The 12945-nt window shown below is 47.0% G+C and overlaps 1 protein-coding gene across 1 annotated transcript in view; it reads left to right on the top strand.

The window, feature by feature from the left end:
- The first annotated feature begins 1998 nt into the window (after positions 1–1998).
- Positions 1999–12945, top strand: part of UBE2E1 (ubiquitin conjugating enzyme E2 E1) — a 76377-nt gene continuing 65430 nt past the window's right edge. The window contains exons 1-3 of the mRNA XM_036850932.1: positions 1999–2169; positions 3185–3369; positions 7449–7499. Of these exons, the coding sequence (XP_036706827.1) occupies positions 3218–3369; positions 7449–7499 (203 nt within the window). The 5' untranslated portion in view covers positions 1999–2169; positions 3185–3217. The remainder of the gene's footprint in view (positions 2170–3184; positions 3370–7448; positions 7500–12945) is intronic.

Raw genomic sequence — 12945 nt, 5'->3', positions numbered from 1 at the left:
CTCCAGACTAGCTTGGGAAAGCGCTTCCCTATAGAGGAGGGGCCCTTCCATTACATATTTTATTTCCCCAGGGACCAGTCTCATCCAAGCATCAACAATGCAACACAAAATACTACGTTCAGTTTTTTTAAAAAATATTATTATAGTTAGTATCCAAATATATGATTTATGCCAACCAAAATTAAAGAAAAAATTCACCCACCGTCCCCCCCGCCACATCAGCAAATCAAACCTCTTCTTCTCCTGTATTCTCTGCCAGCTCTCGTCTTGATACATATATGAATTTTTACTGGTTGTACTCACAGTGTGGACATGTATTTTAAAGTATCAGGAACCCAAAATTTTCGTAAGAGGAAGTCTCAATTTTAGTAACTGTCTTCAGATTATTTTTTTCATCCCAACTGAGTTTGTTTCATGTTTGCTCATTGTTTGCTCTCGAATTTATATGTTTTTTTTCATCAGAAGTACAAAAAGTATACAACCTGGTTTTAAGGAGATTTGGGGGCGTTGTTTTCAAATAACATACAGCAGAGAATGTTATTATTTTTATATCCTCTACCAAGACTCCTGAAACCAAACACATGCCTGGGATCTTTTCAAAATTTCTAGGCATTCGAGTGACCGAGGGACTGCTCCAAGGTAGGAGGCTGAAACGATGACCTACACGGGTTTTTCTCAGCTTTTGGACCCCTTGATTCTACGACAGTTCTTGGTAGATACAGCTTTCCTGGTAAGGATTGAGCAAGAAGTCTGCACAATTACTTTGAGTCCTAATAAAGTTGGAGTTTCCTGTTGAGGACTAGAAGGGGTTGAGGTGGGTGGTAGTAAGAATGCTCATTTTCCTGCTTAGTGGATATGCCACGGGCTTTATAGCTTGTGTTGTCCTGTGGTCACTGAAGCCACACTGTTGCCATGGAAAAGGATGGCAATCTGAATGAGACAATTTAGAGCGGCCCATGGAAATCTGACTGGACAGTTGCTGAAAGCACCAGACCTAGTATGTGTGACACCGCACCTATCTCTTCAATTTCCTTCAACTGAAACGACCGATAAGTGAGAAACTAAACTGTAATTTGATGGCTTCATCTTAAAAAAATCAATCTTCGTAAAAATACTAAATAAGGAACAATTCAGAAGAATTAGAAGGACTATTATAGAAATATTATGATTATTTGAATAGCATTTATATCGCCGCTGCAGAAGGTACAGCAGGCCCCCAAACTTTAATCCAATTTCCGACACCAAAAACTCTAAATCCAGTCTCCTTCAGTAGTATAGGGTTTATTCCCATTGATTTCTCGCATTTGTGTGGCTGTCACACGTCGGTTGGTTTTACCTGTCACGAAATCCTTTGTATCCCTTTTATAAAACACCACCTCTTTCTATAAAAAGTGACTGGAAGAATCCACAATCGTAAAATTGCACGTGCCTGAGCAGAAAACTCCTGTCTTGGGATTCTCTCACAGGCGTGCCTAAACCGACCTCTGCTCCTGGAAGGTAGATCGCCAAAGGGAAAAGCCAGGCTCAGCCCACAGGAAACCCTGTTGCAGGATTTCTAATTGCCCCCTCAAGCTGATCACTTTTTTAGGAGTTCCCGGGCATTCTCTAGTCCAAAGTCCTGGCCACCAGATTACCTTTTTTTTTTTTAAACCAATTTGCCATCCCCGCCCCTTCCAGAAGCCCTTTTGGGAAGAACTGCCTCTCGTGATTGCCCTATTCCATACAGTTCCCGGCGCCCCCCCCCCCCCCCCCCCCCCCCCCCCCCCCCCCGTCTCGGAACGGCTTCCCCGCTCCAGCCCAGGAGCCGGGGGTCCCCAGACCACTTGAGAGGAAATTCACAGCCCTCGCCCCCTGGCTCGGCGTCCCGGGTGGTGACGGCGCCGGGCTGCCCCGGGGCCCCCCGAGCGCGGCTCGCGACCCCCCGGAGGTGTCCAGGGGGCGGGGAGCGCGGGTGGGTGGGACCGGGCCGGTGGGGGAGGGGCGGGAGGAGGAGGAGGAGGAGGAGGAGTGCGAGCGTGTGTGGCTGGGGGAAGCCATTGCCTGTTTAATAGTTGCTGTTGCTGCACTTCCGCTTCTCTCCCAGCGAGAGAGAGACACGAGTGGCCAGGCCCAGCCGCAGCCGCAGCAGCAGCCGCCGCGGCGGCACGGAGCAGCCAGACACAAAGAGAGGTACGGGGATCCCCCCCGCCGCCCGCCGCCCCCCGGCCGCGCCGCCGGGCCTCGGGGACACCCCTCGCCGCCGGGCACGGGGCCGGGGGGCCGGAGAGGGGCCGGGCCCGCCCGCGGGGGATGGGCAGGGACCCCCGGGCCGCGTGGGGTGCGGGGGCAGCCCGCGTCGGGGGCGGGGGGGCGCCGAGGCTCGAACTGTCAGCGCGGCCCCGGGAGCCCCCCCGCTGGCCGCCGAGGGGGCCGGGAGCGGGGGAGGGGAGGCGGGGGAGCCCCGTTTTCCCCCGGGGCGGGGGCCCGCGGGGATTAACCCCTTCGGGGCGGACGGGCTCATTGTTATTCCTCCGCCGAGGAGGCCGAGTCCCCCCGCCCCCCCCCACCGGGGGTGCCCATCGGGCGTGTGCTCGGGACCCCCGCCCCGGCCGCGCAGCCCCGAGCCGGACGGCGGAGGGGCGTCGGGGCGCGGCGGGGGCCTCGGGCCTCGCCGCCTCGGCCCCCCCGCTGGCCTCTCCCTTCCCCCACCCAGGCACCCGCTCCCCGTCTCCGTCCCCCCCCCCCTTTCGGCTTCCTCTCCGCCCTCCTCTCTTCCCGACCTCGCCAAACTCCGCTCCCGGCCCCCCGGTCCCCCGCGACCCCCGGAAAGCCGCCGAAAAAACAGCCCGAGGCCGGCCGGCCAGCCGCCGGGACCTTCCCTGCCCGCTCCGGCCGGGCGCCCCGCGCCCCCGCCCGGCCGGCTGCTCCCCTCCCTGCCCCGAGGGGAGCCCCGGGGGGCGAGGGAGGGGCTGCTCGGTGCGCCCCCGACCGTTTTCCCACCGCGTCCCCCACTTGGGGCCAGAGATAAACAGGCAGCGTCCGATTCGCAAAAGCCGTGAAGGGCCTGAAGACTTTGGAAAGCGAGTGGAGGGTGGTGGGCGGCCGGGTGCACCCCGGGCCAAAGCCCTCCTGACAGCGCCCGAGTTCCTTCTGTACACTGGCTGCATGGTTTGTGTTTTTCTGTTTTGTTTCCCTCCCCCTGCAGGGGCTGTTTTCGGGGTGGGGTGGGGGGTTCGCTATGTCGGATGACGATTCGAGGGCCAGCACCAGCTCCTCCTCATCTTCGTCCTCCAACCAGCAAACCGAGAAAGAAACAAACACCCCCAAGAAGAAGGAGAGTAAAGTCAGCATGAGCAAAAACTCCAAACTCCTCTCCACCAGCGCCAAGAGGTACCGTACCCCACCCCCCAACCCCAGCAGGCTTCCTATTTCCCGAACGGACTGCCTCTTGCTGCATTTGGTCTGCCTCCAAGGAGGGTAGCTTAAACGCTCCCCACGGGTTATGTGTTTTTAAAAAGGAAAAAGAGGGCCTTGGAAGCCCTAATGGTTTTTCTCTGTTGCTTCTTCTGTTTTCTCTTTTAATCATGGTCCACATGCAGCTGTTGTGGCTTGCCTTTCCCATATCTTGCTGCAGTTTGTAAGAATCCTTGTTAGTATTATTAGTGACCCCCAAATCTGATTTCAGATGATTTGTCCTATTATAATCACTAATCTGTGACCCTCCCCGAGGCTGGCATCCCACTTAATTACTAATACCTGCCTGGACACCTCTATCACAGCGAATTCTGTTACCGTCTTACTTCCTTCTCACCTGTTGCACATATGATCTGTTTTGAATAGAGCTTTCATCACAAATTGCATAAGGAATAACTCACATTAGCAGAGTGAAACATGTAATAGGTGGAGATAGATGTTTTTGGATGGAATTTAAAGAGATGTTTCTGATTTAGAGAGTTGAGGCAAGTGGATGAATCAATAAATGATGTACAATGGTTATTTAGGCTATTTTGGGGATTCTTCGTTGTTCTCTTTCAGAACTTCAGTTTACCAAATTTCAGGGGAACTCAGATTTTTTTCGTGCTATTTTCTCTTCTCTTTGGCTGTACAGTTGTTTTTTGGTTTTTGTTTTCAAGATGAATTCAAGCAGAGGCTCTTTATCTTTCTTCTCTTCCTCTTACGTCTCTGGAAGAAGCTACTTTTTACCTTCATTTTTTTTCAATAGCAGTATCCTCTGATCCCATGACCCTTAAAGTAATCTCTAGCAGATTCCTGGGAACTCTCATACCTTTTCATAAGTTCTTCTGCTGTCAGGTGTACAGTCATTAAACTTTAAAGTGGCAAACCAGAAAGATAGTAAGGAATCCAAATGGTAGGTTAGAGAGAGATATCTGTCTTAAAGAATGTAAAATAAAATGGAACATGAGGCTTTAGATCTTTCCACTGAGTAGTGAGCCAAAACTCTCAGAGTTTGAAAGTTTGTCCTGTCATTCTCCCTGACTTGAAATTTGGAAAGTTGGTAAAGTGCTTTGGTGACCTGACCATAGGAGGAAGAAGGAATGACTTCAGCTTATTGTAAACAGCGTAGAGGTGTAGAGTTAAGTGGCAAGATGTCTTGGCAAGATTGTTCTCATTTTCAGAGGGTTAGTTTGATTGCGTCTCAGCTTCCCAGGAGTCCTGACTGGCTCTCCTTGATTAACCCTGTGCTGGTGTTCCCCCAGAATTTTGGCTTCTACCCTGCCCACTTTGGATGGGGCTTTCCTTAGTCACCCCCCCCCCCCCGCCCCGCCACCGCCTCGCCCCAGCTTCTGGGCTCCCTCGTCCAAGCTGGGGCAGCTTTTGGCCTGACCTAAAATAAAGGTAGAATATGTGCTTTAGGTCATTAGTATTTTCATATTTTGCTGCATATCCCTGGTGTACATGAATATATTTGGGGATAAAGGCACAGGCATCAAATATAAAATAGCCTGCTTTGTGTCAGCAAATTACAGAGGGGATTTTTTTCATTAGACACAATTCGTCCATACACGCTAAGGAGGTTAAAAACTCATTTGGAAATGCTTGAGAAAGAGATGGTGGGTGTAAAACAAATGAAAGGTGGGAAGCTACCCACGGTAGTTTTATCTATAAAGTTAACATCAGCTTTAGCTCCGTGGGAATCTTGCTGAGAGAGTGGCTGTTAGTGCAGAGCAGGGCTATGGTTAATGGTAAAGGTAAAAAAGTGGAGAGGGACAGTGTATCCAGGAAAGAATAAGGGGAAAAGTGATGGTAGTGGGACCCTGCAGATGCTGCTCTGGGAAATGGGTTGATTTGGAAGGTAGGTGTTGCCCATAGAATTGGAAAAGGCACGTACACCAGGAGATAGAATGAAAGAGAAACCTGAATTGGCAGACGGAAGGTTACTTAACTGCATGTTGGAAACGGCATGTTGGTTTTGAGTCCACGCGTAAGGGAAAAGCCCCCACCAAGGGTGGTCTGGACAAGAATGACTCTGGAGCATATGTGTGGGTTACTCTTACGAATCTTTTACCAGTACTCTAGAAATGGTGCGGGTGTTGGTTGTAGAGATGAAGTGGACAAAGCTGTCTGGCATTATACTTTTTAGGTATTAAAGAAGCAGCTACCTTTTCAGTGAATATTTTATAGGAGAGGTTGTTGACAAGGAGAAGTGAAGTCAGTGTGTGTTTTTATAAAAGTTGTGCTCAGGGGGAGGTTATTTTGGCCCGTGTACATAGGTCTTAACATATACAGTCATTCTAGTAGATGCAGGTGAAGAATCAGGAAGCCAGGGTTCCAAACTTTTAGTCTGACACGCAATAATGAGTCAAACAGCGGGGATGCCAAGGTCTCCGAACTGAACTGATAATTGATAGCAATAGAATTGAGCAGGGCACAGCTAAGTAGGTATCAGAGATAGTGAGCAAAGCCCTTTGTAAAGTTCACCAGAACTCGTAGGGGACAGGAAATATCCTTCAATAGGAAAGTTGAAAGAACTTCCCTAATCAGCGCCCTAATCAGAAGTAAATTTCTCTTTACTTGTAAATGGACAGAACAGTGTCTTCTAAAACCTGTATTCCCCATTGCACCTAGCCAGTCTGTCTTTCTACCTTCAGAAAACCTCTGGGAAGAGAAAAGCATCCATTGCGGTTGTATGTATGTATGTATGTATGTATGTATGTATGTGTGTGTGTGTGTGTTAGTTTTTTACTACTGTGCTGCCTCAGTGAGATTTTTAAGTTGTAACGTAGCCCTTTAGGGCTTTATATGATAGGAGCAGGAAAGGTTATAAAAATAGAAGGCTCCGTTTAGAAGGTGGAGAAGGCTTAAAGGCCTCAAACTTTGTCGTAGGAATTGATGCTCGAAGCGCCTAGGTAAGCTGAAGACAAAGGCCATGGCTCGGTGTGAACTGCCGGGTGGCGTCGGCCTAGGGGTGGGGGATGGGCTCTTTGTGGAGTCGCAGGCCGCTGCGGAGATGGGAAACTGGGTGGGGGTCCCGGGTTCTGAGCCGGTGTGGGGTGCAGGCCCAAGAGAAGTGAGAGGGTGTCCGGGCTAGAGCAGGGCCGGGCAGGTGAGCCGAGAGGGCGGGCGGTGCGGGCGGCCGGTGCACCTGTGCGGGCCGCGGGCCGGGGTGTCCCGGCGGGAGGCGGCGGGCGAGCTGTGGGATCCCCAGCCTGGCCCGAGGCTTCGTCCGCGGCCGGCGAGCGCTCGGGCAGGGGGGCGGGGCCGCCGGCGGGGGCGGGGCTGCCCACCGGGGTCCGCCGTGCGGCCCGCGCCACCCCCAGCCCGACGGCGGCGGCTGGTCAGCCAGCGCCCGCGGGGCCTCGCCGGGAGCGGCCATGTTGGCTTCGTCCCCGGGGACGCGGGCGGCCTGGGGGTGGCGCTCTGTGGGGGGAGGGAACCCGAGGTGCGGGGACGCTCTGGGGGGAGGGGGAGCACCCGAGGTGACCGGCGGCCTTGGGGGGGCGCTCTGGGGGGAGGGGGGAGCACCCGAGGTGCCGGACGGCGTGGGGGGAGCGCTCTGCGTGTGGGGGGGAGCACCCGAGGTGCCGGACGGCCTGGACGGGGCGGTCTGCGGGCTGGGAGCACCCGAGGTGCCCGGCGGCCCGGGTGGGGGTGTCGCTCTGTGGGGGGAGGGAACCCGAGGTGCTGGGTGCTCCCCCCCCTCCCCCGCCAAACATATTGTGATACAATTCCGGAAACCAGGTGCGAGTGAGGAGCTTCAAAACGATTTCCTAAGTGGAAATTGGTGAGAAATAGCCCTGCCGTAGTGCGTGAGGCAGGATTCGAACCCAGGGCGGTGGAGGGGACGGAGGCCGGGGCTCCCGCCCGGGTGGGGCCGGTTCTTTACTCGCGGGGTGCAGGTCGTGCTCCCCGGCAGCTCGGGCCGCGGCGCGTGGCGGGGGGGTTTGTCTGCCCTGCGGGGCGGCCGCCCACTCCTGATTCTCTCTCCCCCCCTCGCTTCCTGTCTCCAGGATTCAGAAGGAGCTGGCGGACATCACTTTAGACCCTCCACCCAACTGCAGGTGAGCTCCCTTTACATTTTTTTTCTTTTTTTCTGTTTAAACTTTTAGGTTTTTTCTTCTTGTCATTGTAAACTTTTGCTTCTGTTCGTGGGTTAATGCTTGTTTGGGTGCTGACATCAAGTTAACAGCTGAAATTGAATAACCTGAGTATAACGTTTTGATGAGCGTCTGACCATGTAGTCTCACGTCGAAGAGAGGTGGTGGATTTATTTGGAGTGGACCCTTGTACGTATGTGTAAAGTGAATTCAAAGATGTATGATCGCCTGGTCAGGGATCTTTGATAGGTCATTAAGGATGATGTAAAACCTTTTAGATGCTTAGGTACATTTTAGTTTAGAAAATTGCTTTGCTGTCTTAGTCTGTTATTCATGCTCTCTACTAAGCTGGTAGAGCATAGAGTTAAATCAAGCACTGGATCCTCAAACTTCTATAAATTTTGTTGGACTTTGGGCAGACCTATTCAGGGCATAATTTGTGGCTTTGATAAAAAGGTTTTGCTTTAAATTATTGTATAGATTTAAACTCTTCCATGGGGATATTTTTCCTCAAAATTGCTTTACTCAGACTGTATACATAATGTGTGTTTCAGTTTCAAAACAATTTGATACCAGCTTTTGAAGGATTTGGTGATGACTTGATTTTATTTAAAATAGCCATTTGGTTACTGTTCAGTCAAGGTGGAAGACTGGATGATTTTACTAAATCAACAGTGAAGTGAGGAGGGACTTATATCACAACAGAGCCATTTGAGAGAGATTAATTGTTCCATTCTATTACTCCCATAGTTTAAAAATTAAGTATAACAGTTAATCTAATTCTCAGTTCTCAGGATTGTTATTGGAGTGGGATGTGAGATTTCAGAAGCGTCCTAAACTTGTAGAGGTAGAGGAAGAATTTGTTACCCACAAGAAAATATTCAGTGGCTTTACACGGCATTTAAAGGGAGCCTGTGGAAATAGTCAGCAATATTGAAAAGCGAAATGAAATATTTTGCTTATGAACACTGTACTTTCTAAACTATGGTTAATAGAGTAAATGGAAGCTTTAATAACTGCCATTGTGGTAACACGTTCTTCATGTTGGTCAGGTGTGGGATGTTCTTTAGTAAAATTTTGTCCCTGTTTTGTAAGGAAAGTAAGTCATTTTGAGTTTGAAATGCTCTTAAACTATAGTTTGTAACCAGTTAATCGTTCTGGAGGATTTCTCTCATGGCTGTTAAGAATCTTTTCAGACTGTTGTCCTGAACAGTGGAGAAATGGGTCAGGCTTAGGGCTGGGATGGTTTCGTTTTTCATTTTAGTGGCATCGTTGTTCCGATAGAGGCCTGGCGCTTCCCTTGGTTGGTTGTGTTGAATCCATGGGCTTTCCCCGTGGTAGATCTGCGCTGTGTACTTATTGCCCCTGTCTGGTATGACGTCTCTTCCATGTGTCTCTTGTGAGTTCAGACAGCTTTAGCTGGTCAAGTTATCAAGTTTTTAAAGCATGGTTTCAAAACTTGTAACACGTATCAAGGCATAAATGGCTTTCTCGTAAGTGCAATGAAATTTAAAATTGTAAACAATTTGAAGGTTTTCATGGAATTAATCACTTTTAAAAAAATCGGATAAATACACTTTTATTTCATACCATTTTAGCTGAGTTCACATGTGAGAGATTTGTGCTGCTGAACATGTAGAACTTCTTATCCTTGGAAAACCCTCCTAATTACCCCTTCAAGGTGAAACCTCTGAACATCACCTGTGGGTCAGGCGAAGCACCGAACTGGATGGATATTGGGTGGCGGGGACAGACAAACTTCGACATACTTAAAACATTTTGAAAAAATATCTCTGATTTCAGAGAGAACACCAGGCATTTTTATTTTGCGAGAGAAATTTTGCGTCTGTTATGTAGACCTTTAAAAGTAAAAACTGCTTTATTTTCTGAAGACATTCTTCAGTAGGGCTGCTTAAGTAATATGAACTGCAATTTCTACTTTTGGTTGGCTTACTAGTGTTACTGACAGAATGTTATGCAGTAACCCTGATATTCAGCTAACTTGGATGAGTTTGGTTTTATGTTTTGTGTTGGTACCTTATAGGATGGAATTATTTACTGTTTTAATGTACATTGTTTCAGATGGAAATGGATAATTTGCGGATACTTTCTGAAGTTAGCTTCCAATTAAAATGTGTGAATTAAGTGATCTATTGAATGTATGCATTTTTTTTATACTTAATGTTATTCCACATGAAAGCTTGGTTCTTATGAAGTTGTAACTTCACCAGTTGTAAATTATATTTTGAATGAGTTAAATAATTAGCTTTCAATTAATGTGTTTTATACACTAAGCTTTTGTAGAACCGCCTTTCTTCAGTCAGTATTCAGTGTGTGGTTTTAAATTTAAACACATTACTTTATTAAAATAACAGCAGTGGACACATAGGAACCTCTCAATAAACCATTGATTGTTGCAAATCAATGGGAGAGTGCCTTCTCCTGAAGGTGTACTGGACGTGTTCAGTAATTTTAGCACTTGGCAAAAATATTTGAATTCGAAGTTACTGAACTTCAAAACTTGTGTGAAATGCAATTTCTAAAAAAGTTATAACGTATGAGCACATCAAGTTAAATCCTCAGTGTTTTATATTATGTCGAGTAGATTTTTTTAGAACAAAATGTAGAACATATTCAATGACGAGGTCAGAAGTATTTTAAGTGAATTTTAAAAGTTGCTGTGTATTGCCATTTAAGTCACATTCCTTGGTATCTCTGGACTGTTTGGTTATATTTATATGTACAGATGTAATAGTCTCTCAACTCATGTGCCATGCTTTTGGTTGTTAGGCTTTTTTCCCTGCATTTTGGCTCTTAATCATTTAGGAAAAAATGCTGTCTTAATTACTGTAATGATTTCCTACAGCATTGGATTGTAAAATTATGCCTTTTAGATAGCTGGTGAACTCTGGGCCACTACAGTCAGTTTTGTAGCTATTATTTATAGCCTGGGGCTCAAGCTTGCTTAATTGACTAGTTATAGCTATGTAACTAACCTGTAGCCATAAATGTCTGTAGGCAGTATGTCTGCACATAATAAATGACACGTTTTGCCCAAGTCCTTTAAACTTCAGATTTCACTTAATAGATATATTGGAATTATGAGTAAATGCTCACTTAGTGCCTCGAAACCTAAAAATTAAGATTGGGAGGGGGTTCTATTTAGGACAAAGTGTCTTCGAGAAGTCATTAAACACTTCAAGCATGGTGGAGAATAATAAAAGTAAGATTTCCTTTTATATGACTTGATTACATTTTGGCCATTATTTTTCTGTTTCCTAAATATATAAACCTAACTAAGTCAATGCTTTTTATTTTGGGGGGGAGAACTAGAATGTAATCAGATATAGTTGGTTTTAAAGTTTTACAGCTAAATCGCCCATTTTTGAAGATGATGTAAAGGAAGGCTCACATGAAGAGCATTAAAAAAAAATGTCAAGCAGTTGTCTAAGAAGCTTTTTCTCAACCTTCTTCTCCTCATTTACTAAAAGGGCTGAATCCCTGGCTGGCCTACCTCATAGCATTGTAAAGTTCAAATGAGATTAGAGTTTTCTGATTGTGTTAGATGGTGACATTGTTGGAACTGCCCATTTAGCTCCTTTTAATAGCTCATCTTTTTTCCTAACATTGCCTTTTATTGCTTGTATTTTAAATACAATTTTAGGTCATTACACAATTATGGTATAAGAATGTGTGTTTTTGAAAAGCTGAAATGCAGAAGTTGTGGAGTAAAAAGTGGAAGGATCCCCCTCATGACCTCTTCTGATCCTGCCCCTTGCACAGAGATGCTCCAAGTTAGCACAGATCGTTTGTGTGAATTAACATTGTCGTATTTTGTGGTTTTATAAAACCTCCTGGCATTGGTGGTAATAATCATGAGATGTCAGTTTAGAAATCCCAGGCTGCTAACCTTGGAGTGAAAAGAGATGATCCTTTTCTCACAACAGTAAAGGCTTATACATCTCGTCCAAGTTTAGCATGTTTTGTATGCTTGTTTGGGTTTAAGAAGTGGGTTCAACAGAAGTCATCCTGTACAAAACCCTGTATCGTCTTACCTGCTGAAAAATATCCTTCCTTTTATGTATCTTTCATTTATCTGCTAATGCCTTAAGGATATCAGTGTGACTTCCAACATCTGAATGATGTTTAGTATCATCATAATTTTCATTTGGAGAGTTACTACTACAGTGTGCTTCCCTTTGTGTGCAAAAGGTAGTGTGGAAAAACAGTGAGAACTGGGAGACTGGAGTGTCAACAAATCAAAGTGGCACCCAAACCAGGGTCAGGTTCCTGAAATTAGATCATCACCTGGGGCCCGAGTGGGTAGGAAGGAAGGAAATCTGCCTAAAAGTGAATTGTTTCTTAGATGACTAGGAACTCTTGTGGTGGTTGTGCTTTACCTAATGACCACGTGTGTGGATTGTAAAACTGTACTGCTGCTGCTTCTCATGAAGTGGAAAAGAATTACCGTAGGGGGACTTCCTTGGTGGTCCAGCGGTTCGGACTCCGCGCTTCCAGCGCAGGGGACTGGGTTCCACCCCTGGTCGGGGAGCTAAGGTCCCGCATGCCGAGAGGCGCGGCCAAAAAAAAAAATTACTGTATGACCCAGCATCCTACTCCTAGGTGTAGTCCCAAAAGGATTGAAAACAGGGACTCAGGCAAACATCGAGTCAGTGTTCCTAGCTGCTCACAGTAGCCCAAAAGTGGAAACAACCAAGTCAACCAAGTGTCCGTCGACAGATGAGTGGATAAACCAAATGTGGTCTATACACACGATGCAACATTATTCAGCCATTAAAAAGAATGATTTTTTTTTTTTTTTTTTTTTTGGCCGCGCAGCATGGCAGGCAGGATCTTGGTTCCCTGACCAGGGATTGGACCCACACCCCCTGCAGCGGAAGCACGGAGTCTTAACCACGGGACCACCAGGGGAAGTCCCGTAGAATGACGTTCTGATACATGCTATACCATGAATGAACTTGAAAATACTACACTGGGGAAAATAAGTTAGACAAAAGGACAAATATTGTATGACTCCACTTACATGAAATACCTAGAATAGGCAAATTCATAGTGACAGAAAGATGAGAGGTTTCCAGAGGCGGGGGGCGGGGAGGGGAGAATGGGTAGTTGTTTCTTAATGGGGACAGAGTTTCTGTTTGGGGTGATGAAAATTTTGCAAACAGATAGTGGTGATCGTTGCACAACGTTGTCAGTGTAATTAATGGCACTGAATTTTACACTTTCAAATGGTTAAAAATGGCAAATTTTATATGATATATTTTACCACTCCAAAAAAGTAAAAAAAGTAAATAAGACTATACTGCTGTTAAAATGTTATCGGTATTTTGAGGGAAAATTGCTTACAGTTTAGGAGGCAACACTTCAGTTTTCTGGGATTCGTGTACAG

Source organism: Balaenoptera musculus, chromosome 4, assembly GCF_009873245.2.
Source record: "Balaenoptera musculus isolate JJ_BM4_2016_0621 chromosome 4, mBalMus1.pri.v3, whole genome shotgun sequence".
Taxonomy (NCBI): domain Eukaryota; kingdom Metazoa; phylum Chordata; class Mammalia; order Artiodactyla; family Balaenopteridae; genus Balaenoptera; species Balaenoptera musculus.
Note: the sequence above shows the minus strand (reverse complement) of the source record. Positions and strands in the feature narration are given on the sequence as shown.